Consider the following 13,729-nt stretch of genomic DNA (forward strand, 5'->3'; position numbering starts at 1 on the left):
GAGCAGATCTCACAAAGCCATATTTACCTAATACTTTCAAATTTCTCAATGAGCGTGTTGACTCCTGCCGATATTGGTATTTCTTCCTCTCCAGGTGCTAAGCTCCTCGACGACTTGGGATCAGCTGGCAAAGGCCGAGAAGGTGCAGGAGGAATTCTTTCCTGCCCAGGCTTGAGATGGACAGGCTTAGGAGGTACTAATAAAAGAGAGGGGAAAAAATGGGAGGATAAATCTCCATCTTCTTTATCCTAAACTGGGAACAAAATCCAAGTGCTCAATGCAGAATGAGGAGTATGCATTCTTTCACCAGCCTTTATAAATTGCACAGGTGCAGTCCCGAAGTATTTCTTACACCAAAGCAGACTGCTGTATGCTACAGAAAAATGATGGGCTTCTATTTTGTATTTCTACAGCCGTATCAGACGTGTTAACGAACTGAGCAGCTCGCAGAACTTTACCGCTTCCTTGTTACCAAACAGGATGCACAGCTCACACTTCGTTTTTGCAAATGTGCTCACCATCTCAATCACACCAACGAGTTTCCCCTCCCATGACTTTTCAAAACTCAGGCACTCTGTTGAATCTCTTACACTGGGAAAAAAAGAAAAAACAAAAAAACCAACCCAACCCAAAACAAACCACTAAAAAAGTATCCCACCATGGATTTCAGTGCCTTGTGTTTGCTTGGTCAAAACCGCCACAGGCAGCACATAATAGCTTTTCTTCCTTTCATTCTCCCTCCCCCATCTCTTCTGTGGTGTAGTCTTCATAAATTTCCTTCCTCTTTTGCCTCTACATTGAGTTATATACGATATAAATAAAACACACGTTGTAAGAACGTATACATTCTGCTTAAGGATTCACTAGGAGGCAAAGGCACAAAGTTTAATACAGCATTTAAAAAAAATGTAATGTAATTTAAATGTAATGTAATTTTAAAAAATTTATTCAGACCTTATATCGATTGCAGAGTAAAGGGTTTTGGAAATACGCAAGCAGTAACCCATGGCAACAGGTTCACGTGCTGTTATAGTTTCATACAGTGAAAGCAACCTCACATAGGCAGCCCCGACACTAAGGCAGGAAAACCAACTGCGCAATTACTCCCAAAGCGCACGCTACTTGGAGCGGCGCTGCCAAGCATCCCCTCTGGTCTAGACTATCCAAAGACCTAACATATTAAATGAGGAAACTCTAAATACGTGTTTTATTAAAAACATTTTCAAGAACAATTTATTTCAAGCATTTCCAATTTTTAAATGGTCCATATGGCACATCAGCATAATGTGATCAACACTGTAACAGAGCTTTAATTAGCAACTGTTCTGAATATAATTTCAGGGTTACTTTCTTTAGGAGGCTAAACGGAGGCATATGCACCCAAAACGCCAATTCCTGTTGTCCCTACCCTGCAGAAGGCTCTGCATCTGTTGTAAGGTCTGCATCAGCCCTTAAATGTCCTCCCTGCTCCAGCTATGGATGGTCATTGTCTGAGGTCAGTAACAAAGAGTTTTTGAGCTCTGAGTATATATCACATTTTAAACTACCTATGTTACTAAGTGTATTTCAGCACCAAAGAATAAATTCAAATCTTCTAAGGATTTGAGCTTTAATGGGACACTTCATACAAAAGGACCGATTTGCCCAGTCTCCAAAAACATCTGGAATTCCTGTCTTAAAATAAAGGTATTATAGTTCAATTTTGGAAACACCACCACAAAAATCTATCTTACACAGGAATAACAGGTAAGCAGGAAAAGAAAATCATCTGGCATATAAATGGGATGGTGGAGCTCTAAGTTTTGTTCACCAGGTTTTCACTCGCACGCCGCATGACCAGTGAGTGCCCAGACACATTTCTCCAACAAAACAAAACAACCTAATAAAAAGTATCCATGCAACCACCTGGCTGATCTAGCCAGAAAAGGCAAGCTCTAGGCTCTTTACAGAAGGTGCATAATGCAGCAGGCAGACAGGCAAGAACCTACCCCATATCCCCTATCAGGCCCTTCATGGTTTCAGACTGGTCCACAACACTCAAAAGCTGAAGTTCACTGCCAAAGCGTTTACACTAATAGGAATGGGTGTCACTGCTGTCCATGTAAACATTTTATGTCTTTGCTGTTAGTGGACTCCGCCTGAATGACCTGAGACAACACACTCTGCACTGGAGAGGAAGGAGGAAAACACTTCTGTTAGTTCTGAATTTTCATTTACAGAAATAATTTTGAGAAACAGAGACATCTGCACAGAGGCAAAGCCGTTGACCTTATCAAGCACTACTTATGAAGCAAAATTTAAAACACACAAGATCATAGAATCATAGAATAGTTTGGGTTGGAAGGGATCCTCAAAGGCCATCTAGTCCAAACCCCCTGCCGTGGGCAGGGACATCTTCAACCAGATCAGGTTGCTCAGAGCCCCGTCCAACTCCAGAACAGACACAAAACCCCTACATTCAGAATTTACAAGGAAGCAGTGTTACATATCACAACACAGAGTTTTAAACTCAAAACCATTTTAGACTTCTACAAAGAGTGGATGAAAGATCTGCACACTAAGAACAAACAACGCTAGATGAGCTCGTCGGTATGGGCGCCATCATCATAAGTAGTAAATGAACAGTCAGACCTGGAAAAAAAAAGTAGGTGCTGCTTTTAGGTAGGGATCCAGGACCCACAGTGGGAGCCCAAGCAGAACTCCTGCTCACGCTCTGAAGCCACCTTCCACGAGCCCCGGGCCACGCAGGAAACAGTGCTGCTATTTTCTCAGTCTGGGTCCCAGCCACAAAGCAGCACGACCTTGGATGCAGCTTCCAGTCCTGCACACAGTCAGGTAAACTGATGGAGAAAAGAAAGCAAGCCAGCTGCACGGAAGAGGTATCAGTATTACGGAGCACGATTCAGGCAGCGCCTGAAGCCGTGCGCTGGAATGGTGCTTCCCCAGTCCTCCTCCTCCTGAAGGTTTTACATAGCAGCCCACAGTGATTTGGAGGAGGCAGAAACCACGACACAAAATCTTTGTTGCAGAAGGAACAAGTGAAATAACGAGAAGCAGCGGGACAGAATTAGAAAAGGGAAAGGCAAGGGCAAATACGTGGGAGAAGATACAGCCCAGGCTTGGCCCTGGGTCTGTAAAACAGCAGGGAATAGGGACCCTTCCCTCACTGCAAAATGAGCATCTCAGCCTTTGCATTACTTCAGCCCCCCAGCCCATGAATTTCTCTCTCACAAGTGCCTCCTCTACAGTAATAGGCAGCACACATTCATTAGCGACTTGATGGAGGCATTCCCATCAATCGTCCCAGCGGTGGTGGGTCTGTCGTGACTCACTGGGAAGCTGGGAGGATCTAATAAAGAGAAATTCAAGCGGTGTGAGTAGCACTAGCAGATTTACTTACTTCAGTTAAGGTCCCTTGACAAGAAGAGACCTAAAAAAATACAGATGATGAAGCAGATTACGAAGGGTTATCCCCTGGGAAGTGAATACACTCAAAAAAAAGAATAAATGACCCAACAGCACAGCCTTGGGTGGGGGTAGAGAGTTGCTCCTAGAGTCTAAGGTAGTGATGCCAGCACGATTTCTTACTGAACAGACACTTCTGCTATTCCTTTTTACTGTTAGTATTAACAACATTCATGGAACACCCACTAATTAAAACTGGACAACCAAGACCTCAAGGTAAGAGCTCCATAAATACACAGACCTCGTGAGATGTTTCAAGCATGAACTAGTATACTAATTTAAGATTTTAGATCTACTAAATTTAGATCAGAAAATACAATGCTTTCTTTGTAGTTGTTTAAGGCTAAATGCGTATCAGAAAATTGCTTTCATATAGGCATTTGAATTGGTGGTGGTGCAGAGGCTCAGTTTGTGCAAAACACCCTAATGGTGACCAAAATATCTTTTCTCTTTTTCTCACATGACAATGACCGTCTATCATATGGACATGCTTCTTAAAAAAATTTTGGTTTATGAACCCAGTATCTTCTTCAGGCTCACCCTCCTTTGTTCCAAACGCCTCTCAAACTATCTGCTTTCTGCATCTGCAATTACCTTAAGGCAAGCACACATTAGATACAATATTTTAACCAATTCTACAAAGCAGGGGGTGGTGGCAGTGGAGGCGCTTGACAAATTGACATTACAAAGAGAGACCACATGTCATTTCACTGATGGCGAAACATGAAAACAATTTATCCTCTTTCAAGCAATTTACTGCAGTCTTTTTTTAGCACTCAGAAGTTTTAGGGAAGAAAAGCCTGGGGAGACCAGGCGACCTGCCTGGACACCAGCTGGAACATGCTTCTTCCTGGCTTCTCTTCTACCACACTTTGGGATTGCCACCTATTTGACTATGAATCTGGCAGGTCTGTGGAATTACCACAGCCCACATGCTACCCTTGCATGTGACTGGTTTAGCTCCTATTTCTCATTTTTAAAATACATTCGTTCCATTTAGGCATTTCCTGTTGCTATGCATAGTTCTTAAAATAAATGGAAAACAGACCAGGTTTAAACAATAAGCTATTCTTACCTAAATAATTAAAAAAAAAAATTAATAAAGACTGAAAACAGTATTACTAAATTAAACTTACACTTCACAGCTGCATGAGGTATAACAACAGTACAGGAAATATAATTGACAAGTTAAGTATCTGTTATTCCTGAATCAATTTCTTCTTGAAGGTTATCTAACGTTGGATAAAATTAAGGTAATAAAACCCTACCAGCTGTACCTGAACCTTAGAACATAAAAATAACTATTTTGCTGTGACCTAAAATTAAAGCAATTAATTTAAAAATATTACACTTCAGATGCGATAGAAGCTTGTACAATTGCTACAAGGACAAAGCCACTTGCCTTGGGGTTTCTGCAGAGGATGCATTTTGGCCAGCGGAGTTTTGGTTTTGGGCTTCCTTCCAGTTTGATGGATACATTGCGCCGGGCTGACGTGCTGCAGTTCCCCACATGCTTCCAACGCTGGATTTGAGTCAATGTGACATTTGATTTGAAAAGGAGAACAAGGGCAACCTGAGGGGGGGGGGAAGAAAAAGTCAGTATTTATTTCATTCTATTAATCCTGAAGAAAATTTGTGCTACTTTTAGAAGCGTATCACTCATCCGAGTTCCTGAGGCAAGGGAAGGGAGTAGAAGATGGGTGAGCCATTCACTCACAAGTTACTACAACCAATATATCCAGCCTTAATAATCATGTCAAACTAGCTGACTGATAAGACAGCCAGAATTTCAGTGATCCTGTCTTTAATTAATTACTTATTTCTTTACTACAGACACCCAAAATAAGAGAGTAAATATAAAAGATAAAAACCATTTCAAAAGGATTTCTCCGAACAGAAATACAAGTGTCCCAGCATACAACATGGTGTAATTTGGTAAAATACACTTAAGTTACGGTGAATTAGAAATGTCTCCTGCATGGAGGGAATGGTACAAGCGCCACTCCTTCAGGAGATTTAAGCATTCAAGCTGCATTTTACCACTATTTATTATTCCTCCTTACATAAAATATTAACATTCCTTCAAAAGGCTCCAGAAGATGCCATTAAGATATGATCCAGTGGGAAAACAGAAAGAAGTAATTAGTATGTTTGTTTGTCTTTTAATTTAACATTCTTGATTCATTTCTGTGGGCACTGTGGAAATAAACCCATATATCCACTTTCACATAGGGGATACTGCATTTTTTGACTTGTTTTTTTTTTTTGACTTGTGGCAAGCCTACAGCTACATGAAATCCTCACGCCAACTTTACTAGTATGTCATAAGAAGGCAAAAAAAGAGTTTAAAAGGGACTGTGGTTTAAAATTGCTGCATATGAGCACATGAATATATATGCTTCCGGCAGTTCTGAGAAGCGGAAAACGTATCAAATGTAGAAATTTGAACGCTAATTCATAAAAAAAGAGGCAAAGAAAACATGACAAACATTCTTTCCATATTCCTGTTTTAAAGTGGACTAGTTGAAATTACCAGCATCTTGCTGGAGCGAGAGGTGACCTGCATCCTGTAGAAAGGATTCATCTAAATGTGAAAAATCAATCTTTGTCTTCCTGTGATGTGTTCAAGAACATGGCACTAGCTTCACAAATGCAACCTACTCTTGGCTAGATTTATATTAAGATCAAAAAACTGAAATGACAAGCACCTCCATCCACATCAACTAAATTATCCTGGATTTATACTAACGGTATTAAATCAGGATGCGACCTTTTGAATAAAGACTTTGAAATCTGAGCTGTGCAGACTGCTTGGGAAGATTAGCTGAAAGCTGGCCTCAAAATGCAGAAACTTTCACAGCGACAGATTTTTTTTTTTAAAAAATAAGCATAAAATATTAAAGTCAATTTTGCTGACAAAAATAGATTCAGATTGCACAAATCTATTTACTGACCTCTGACACCCAAATATACAACCCCTGAATTCCTCAGTATGGCTGCCAGTTGTTGCTGTTGAAGCTTCATTAGCATTTCTACCATAAAATCTGCTTTTCAGCAGATTTGAGACCAGCTATTAAAACATCCTTCCAGCTGAAACCAGGAATTTATAAGTACTAGGTTTTATTCAAATATAATTTCACTTATCAGGAAAATGCAGTGAAAGTAAAGTAGATTATTAGACCAGATTAATAGATTATTGCAAACACATCATCACAGAAAGAGCTTATGCAGATGCCCCAGCTCTGGGTACTGAGAGCTCCCTGTGACAGCATCAGCGGTGCTGTGATGGGCCAGCGTTTTAGGGAAAGGACTGAGACTTCTTCCTTATTAACAGTAGCTCAGCACAGCAAGAAATTAAAATAGTGCACAAGGGAAAAGCTCTAATTCAAGAAAATAAAAAGGGCAGCATACAGAAAACAGTGTTTCAGCAGGTATTCACCAACGCCCGCGACTGGAAGGCAATCCAGCAATGTTGTATTTTGCTAAAAATTACTTTAATAATCCAGTTCTCAGTGGACAAATATCTATACCTACAACAGCTTTCCAGAAAACCCCTCTAACCATGCTATGTCGTTTCATCATAGAGGCATGGCACCGGTCTCGTCTCTGGTGAGCGCTGAAGCCCCCGGGAGATGCTGGACGTGACCACAGTCCCCGCTGCGGCTGAGGGAGGAGAGCCACAGCTCCTCCTGTCCTCAGGTACCGCACCCCTGGGGCATCCTCAGCTGGGCATCCTGAGCCGAGCCCAGCGACCCCTGTGCTGACTTGGGTAAGGTACCGGTTGCCCTAAGCATCCCCTGCTCCTCTTCAACGACTGCCACAAGAAGGGACTGTCTTGTTGGTATCATTTTGTAAAGTTTCAAAAGAAACTAAAACCCAATTCCTTTTTCTTTCCTACTGCAACTCATCGCTGTGAAAGCAGGTCCAACAACCTTTCTTTCTTACTGATAAAAATAAGAGCTAGTGGTTACTTGCTTGCTTTCAAGTGCATGGCACCACCAGACACCTCTTTCATGTCTAGGTTAAAAGCTCTTTTGACCTGCTTACATTACTGAAAAGTAAAGCGCTTTGATCCGTATTTTATAAATCCATATACAAGTTTTTCTCTTCTACTGCATAATCCTGTCAAACAATCAAGGCACAAGATCCTCCACTGGTAATTACTCCACAAATGCGTCCATCTTGCCTGAAACAAGCTCTGAACTTGGCTTCGAACGCTCCAAGACTTGTGCTTGGAGGTATTTGCAGCGTAAATACTTAGCGAAGCCTTATGCTACTTCCCATTAAAAAAGAGCTGATATTAAAAGAAAAAAAAAATCCACTGTCCTCTAAACATACAGTATTTTCTATCATCTTGTATATTGCATATATAGGTAACTGCTGAAAATATATCGCTGTTCACCTACTGCCCGCACTTAACCCATGCGTTTATTGATGGTACATCCAAAGAGCAAGTGGGCACAAAGCAGAAAATAAAATTGATAAGTAGTTGGAAAGAAGAGGAACTTGGAAAGCCACAAGGGCCTTAAAGACCGAATGTAGTGCTGGTCCTAAATCAAGAAAAATATGCATGGGTGAAACCACAGAAGTGGCTTTCGTTCTTTTTTATTTAATTTAAGCCAAGATGGTTCTCTCTATTCATCTCTGATGTGGCCCCTAAGGGCTGCTTTTTGCACACAAGACAAAAATCCACTTTCCTTATATATTTTTTCAAGTGCTATAAAATGATCTGTGAAAACAAGATTTACTGGATTATTTCACATGGAACTCTCCCAAAGTAAAACCCACTGTCTGCCGAGCGCGCTCCAGGGTGCTCCTGGGAATAGAAAATGAGAGGGACAACATAAATAAGATCCAGGCGTAGCCCAGGTAGCCCCCCGCCCCAAAATGTCCATGGTTCTGCCAGACGTTTCCAGATGGGGGAGCGGGTGACGGGGCCCCCCATTGCCTGCCCTCCTGCATCCACCAAACCTGCAGGACCCAACGCAGAAACCGCCTCCCCTTTGCTCTCTGGTCCAGCGTTGGGTTGTGCAAACCCTCCCTAGACCGGATTAGCCATAACTTGGGAAGCGTAACGGTATGTGCCACTGACAAAAAATGGTTGTGTCCAAACCTTATAAAAGGCTACTAATAATAAACTGTTATTCCCAGAGAGCCGGGCTGACGCTAACTTCACATCGGTTCCCTGGTTACCTGCGACAGCTCCGGGAAGAAAGTTACAGCCCGTCTGGACGTGGAGTGTGCCAGCGCCTCCCAAGCACGCACAACAGGCAGAGCTCTAAAAACCTGAGTGTGCACTTCCAAATGTATAAAACTCTGCTGTAAAACTCAGCTTTGCTATGCCCAGTCCTCGTGCCTCTAATGTATTTAAGCTCAAGTATTTCATGGCTTATTCGTAATTCTACCCACATGAACAATGCTGCTTACAATTTCTCTGTTCAAAACCAATCCAAGCAGAAAGGGACAAATAGGATGGTTTCCAGAGATAATTTTTTGCATTATATTAATAAAATAATATGTATTTAAATGTCCTCCTAAGGTAAAACTTAAATAAAACTTCTGAAAATGCCTAAGATCATGTACAGTTTATGTTTTCACTAAAATGGAAAAACATCTTCAGTCTTTCTGACAGAATTCAATGAAATTTCTCAACTATCTCCCCGCATCCTCACTAAGCTGTTTGCACTCAGAAGAAAGCCCGTATTTTTGAAAAATTTCTCTTAGACGCTGGCGCAAACTGGAAGACTATGATGTATTTTTCTATTAGACTAAGATAAAATACAAGGATTTTGGGTGCTCCACTGAGTGTAGTAGTAAAGAGACCAGTTGAACCCAAGCAGCCAAACTTTAAGGTCGCAGGCTTTTCTCCCAGCGCACAAGCCAGATTCAGATCTTGTGCTTGGCCTAGTCCCCAGGTAGCAGCGTTCAAAAATAATCCCAGTTCAAAACAAAAAATATCTTGGAGGCCTGTGATAGACAGCAGCAAGAACCAGAAATGTTATGACAAGCTACTGGTTTGGCGTATTCTACATCTGCTGATCCGACAGAAGGACCTCTCACCCAGCCCTCTTTCAGAGGAAGAGATTTTTGCAGTATTCAGTTGAAATGAAGAAAGCCTAAACCTCATCAGGTTAGGTGAATCTATTTTTGTCAGCAAAATTGACTTAATATTTTATGCTTATTTAAAACCCCACGAGGCATGGGGAGTGCGCAAGGAGGGATGATAACGCTGGAGTAACAGAAAAAGGCTCTACAGACTAGAGACGCTGGAAAGGCATTATGAGCAACACCTACTTTAGAAGTTTGCTTTCACCGAGAATTAATACCCCTGGGGGATTTCCCCATCCATCCAGAATGACGAACATGACTTCAGTAGCATAACTCGAACGCCTGCTCAAGGGGGGCTGCCCAGGGGCAATTCTCAAGCCCCCGCCATGCCCAAGCGCGGGACCCCAGGAGGGGGAGGCTCTCCCCAGGGCTTCTGGCGGCCCCGCTCCCACCGCTCCTCCTCGGAGGGACCTTCCCTCTTCGAGGGAAGAGAAAACAGTCTCAGTGACCAGTGGAAGGTCTTTCCTACTCCTGCCATCACTGCTATTGCCCACAAGTTAAACAAGCTCTGGGAGCCAGTTTCCTAATTCTTTCCCGATTTAGGCTCTCTGCAACATCAGTGAAGTCAAGAGCTCCAAACGGCAACTCAGTGTAATGTGACCCATCAGGTCCAATGCTAAGCATGGGAAGACACTATAATTCTCTAGTCTTTCTTCAAGCATCTAAAAGTGAAACTATTCCGGAAACTATTGGAAACTGCCTGTTGCATCCAAAAATGCATCTAGTAGTGGTGTCTCCATTTCTAATGTTTTGTAATACGCATCATGCAGTTCAAATGGATAAGCAACTATCACCGGTATGATTAAAAACCCGTCTGCAGGAAAATACACAAAGACAAATGAACTAGAACCTATATAATGGTAAAAGACATTTTTGCAGCTAACAGGAGTCTGGACAACTAAGCATGTGCCCAGAACTGACCAGATTTAAAAACACCACGCCACCCTCAGCTGTTAACATGTAGAGCTATTTTGAAAGCTATTTCTTGCCTAGCCATCTTAATAGCCATCTTAACAGAAGCTTAGCTCTTCCCAAAGTTTGGCTACAAACTGACCACGTGCCATGTACCTCTAACCTCCGCTAACAGGTTTTCATTATGCCCAGTTCAAGCATTCCTGTATTTCCAACTGAAACATCCACTTGGGCATTCCCTAACGCTGTCACTGACAGTGAAGTTCTCTCCCTCTTCATCCCTTCCTCCTTAGTAAAAGCCTTTCAAGAAGAGGCTGCCCTTAAGGCAGAAACTTACTGCTAGAAAGCAAAGGCTTCAAGGGCAGAGCTAATGTATGTATCTGAATAAAATAAAACCCTGCTAAGAGGAACTCTGACACAAATTAAAAGGTGCTGATTATGTCTTCCTTGTGTCAGCAGGAATCTGGGGAGTGGTATAACACTCTGCCCTTCATGCTCAGGCTGTGTTACAGACACAGCTGGGTTAGGACTTCTTTAAAGAAGCTACAGCACTCACTACCCTGTTGGAGAACTGTGGTACCTGCAGTCTTACCTGCAATGCACCGCAATGAAACTTATCTCACGGTGTCAGCTCTAGTAATGGCACAACGTTATCCTGCTTGTTACAGTCAATTACGAAGCACACACCACCATCCGCAGAGGGGTCCACGACCGACAGCTCCGGGGCCTGTGTTTTTCCTCATCCCTCCAATTTCACACGTTGCCCCGCGCCAGACTAGCTCCAGCCCTCTTCTGCGGAGCAGGAGGGAGCAAAGCCTTTCCCACCCTGCCACCAGGCATCCCCTTCTTTTCCCTCTTACGCTGCTTCACTAACGCCAGCATTTTCCTCAAACCCACTTAAAAACTCACCTCTTCCTCCTGCCCATGGCCCATAAGACCCCCCAGCAGCGGTGTAAAGCAGCGTGCACTGGGGCTGTACGCGTGCCCTTCTATCAAACCCAGCTCAGTGACACTGACACAGTTATCTCACACGACATCTATTTTCTGGCATTCCAAAATGTCAACTTCAGTAAAAAGAGCGACAGCAAAGTTATCACCATAAGCTTTCAGAAACAGATACAATCAAGAAAACATTATGTTTGAAAGCAAGCGAGAATCTGGCATGGATTGCAATTCTATATCACAAGAAATGTATAGCACTTACTTGTGTTTGAGCAGAAACCCCCACATTTTTTCTTATTTGCTCAAACTATAAGACGACCAAAAATAAGGGAGACCAGCTCCTGCTGCCGCTCTCATTTCATGGCTTAAAATGCCATGCTCACAGGAACTGACCTCCCCCATCCCACTTCCTACCATCAGTGTGGTTAGGTGACTCAAAGAATATGAACGTGGCAAAGGCGAGCGGAGGAGCTTTACTAAGCAGAAGTTACAGAAGATTGCTGCGAGTCTGCAGAAAAATGCTCTTTGGTTTTAAGTTTCAGATGCGTCTGAAACACAATACATAGTATGCGGGTGGTTTAGAAGCCTGAATCTTACTAAAGCAGAAGAGAAGGCTAGATCTCTTTAAAAAGCTTTCTGCTTAAATACAGTTCAGTATTAAGGCAAGAGTGGTCAGTAACAGCAGTGACGTGCCACGGAAACCAAAAAAATCCCAGTTCTCAGCACTCGAACTCTCAGACTGCTTCACAGCTCCTCTGGGAAACAAAGGGCCCAAGAGCAACCACACATAGCCTTCCCAAAAGGGTTGGACTGGGGTGTCTAAAGAGCTTTCTGAAGGAAAAGGCGCTAAATCTGCTATGAAACAGCCCACAGAAGTGACAATAAATGTAATTCAGCAGGCGTGGGATGAAGCTGGTTAAAAGATTTCCATCAAAAGTCCTAAAGATTTCCATCAAAAGTCCTGAAAATTTCCAACGCTCCTTCTTCCCCTCGTCCTGCTCTCCCAGCAGAATCCTACCTCGGGAAACGATAAAGGAAGAAACAAAATGTAAAATTTATCTTTTTCGAATGAAACGCCCCATTTTAGGGCAAGCGCCGTCCCCAGGCAGCGGCAGAAGGGTTGCTAGTTTGTGTCCTTACGAGAAAAACACAAGGCCTGCAAAGCACACCAAACCCTTTAGTCTGAGGAGGGCTGCGAGAAATTTGATAAATTCAGTTTAATACGCTTACAACAACACAGAAATAAATCCAGAAAAAAAAGAGGATTTTTCACAGAAAGAACCAAATAGCTAAAATAAATAAATTTGTGCATATGAAGCACAAGAAAGACCAGTCGCTTCCCCAGATCTGTACTGCTAGGATTTGGGGATTTAGATGCACTTTTATCCTGTTCTGACTACTTTTAAATGCCTTAGGTGAGGACGCTTCCTTTAACAGACATTTCTCTAGCGTCCCGAGGGTCACTATTGAACATCACTGTCATAGTATTTTCCATAAACTTGCATCACGATTTCCCACCTTGAACCCCATCAGATTCTTTTAAAGCAAATTCCTGCACACTAACCCAAATAATTCAAGGCTATGCTTTACCGGCACCGGTACACACGTTACGCCTCTCATCATCTGAAGCACAACTGACATATCCTTGAGAAATCAGTTTTCAGCTCTGACTTTTTCTGTTCTTCTCGAAACTGGCCCCAAAGGCTGAGTGTCGCTCCTAAGTGAGCTCCCCAAGTACAGCCATACCGCACGCTCATGCCGGAGAGCCGCAAACGGAGGTAGCTATACAGCTTTCATTGAAATTAAGGATATTTGTCTGACCGCTGACTATTTCCCTACTGTCTTTAGAGGGGGCTGGGATTTCACTGTTGATTTATAACTCTTTCTAGAGCTTCTCTGTTTTTACAAGCTCATTTCAGTGCAATTTCCGTAGCGCTCATTACAATCTTGTTTTTATTGCCCCATCCAGAACAGCGTCTAACCCAGGTGCCTGTGCAATGCCACTCAAACCCTCCTCTGCCTCTGGGACATTTCACAGGCAGCCAGGGATTACTCCACACCTGCTTTAAAGAAATCATCACAGAATTTTAACTATTCTTTTAATCTGATTTAATTTCATTTAAAGGATTAGCTTTTCAACAGACCTACATCAGCCCTTTCCTCACAACACTAAAGCACACTTCTTGTCCCACTCAGCGCTGCCGGGACAGGGTACTACAGCACTGTCCTCATTTTCTGTCCTGCACGTCCTGCACCCTACGGCGGGACCGCGGGTGTCAGCACGGGCTCTCTCACCTCCCAG

The 13,729-nt window shown here is 42.8% G+C and overlaps 1 protein-coding gene across 4 annotated transcripts in view; it reads right to left on the minus strand.

Annotated features, from left to right (window-relative positions):
* Positions 1–13,729, minus strand: part of FGD3 (FYVE, RhoGEF and PH domain containing 3) — a 107,307-nt gene that overhangs the window by 42,853 nt on the left and 50,725 nt on the right. For 3 of the 4 annotated variants that reach the window (XR_012675111.1, XM_075159457.1, XM_075159458.1), the window contains exons 2-3: positions 4,868–5,038; positions 28–196 (exon numbers count right to left, since the gene is read on the minus strand). Coding sequence is in view for 3 of the 4 variants with exons in the window: in XM_075159457.1 (XP_075015558.1) it covers positions 28–196; positions 4,868–5,038 (340 nt within the window). In the remaining variant the exon portion in view is untranslated. Of the gene's footprint in view, positions 1–27; positions 197–4,867; positions 5,039–11,689; positions 11,798–13,729 lie in introns of those variants that run through there. The other variant, XM_075159459.1, reaches the window with a different exon arrangement.

This window comes from Calonectris borealis, chromosome 10 (genome assembly GCF_964195595.1).
Source record: "Calonectris borealis chromosome 10, bCalBor7.hap1.2, whole genome shotgun sequence".
In the NCBI taxonomy this organism is placed as follows: domain Eukaryota; kingdom Metazoa; phylum Chordata; class Aves; order Procellariiformes; family Procellariidae; genus Calonectris; species Calonectris borealis.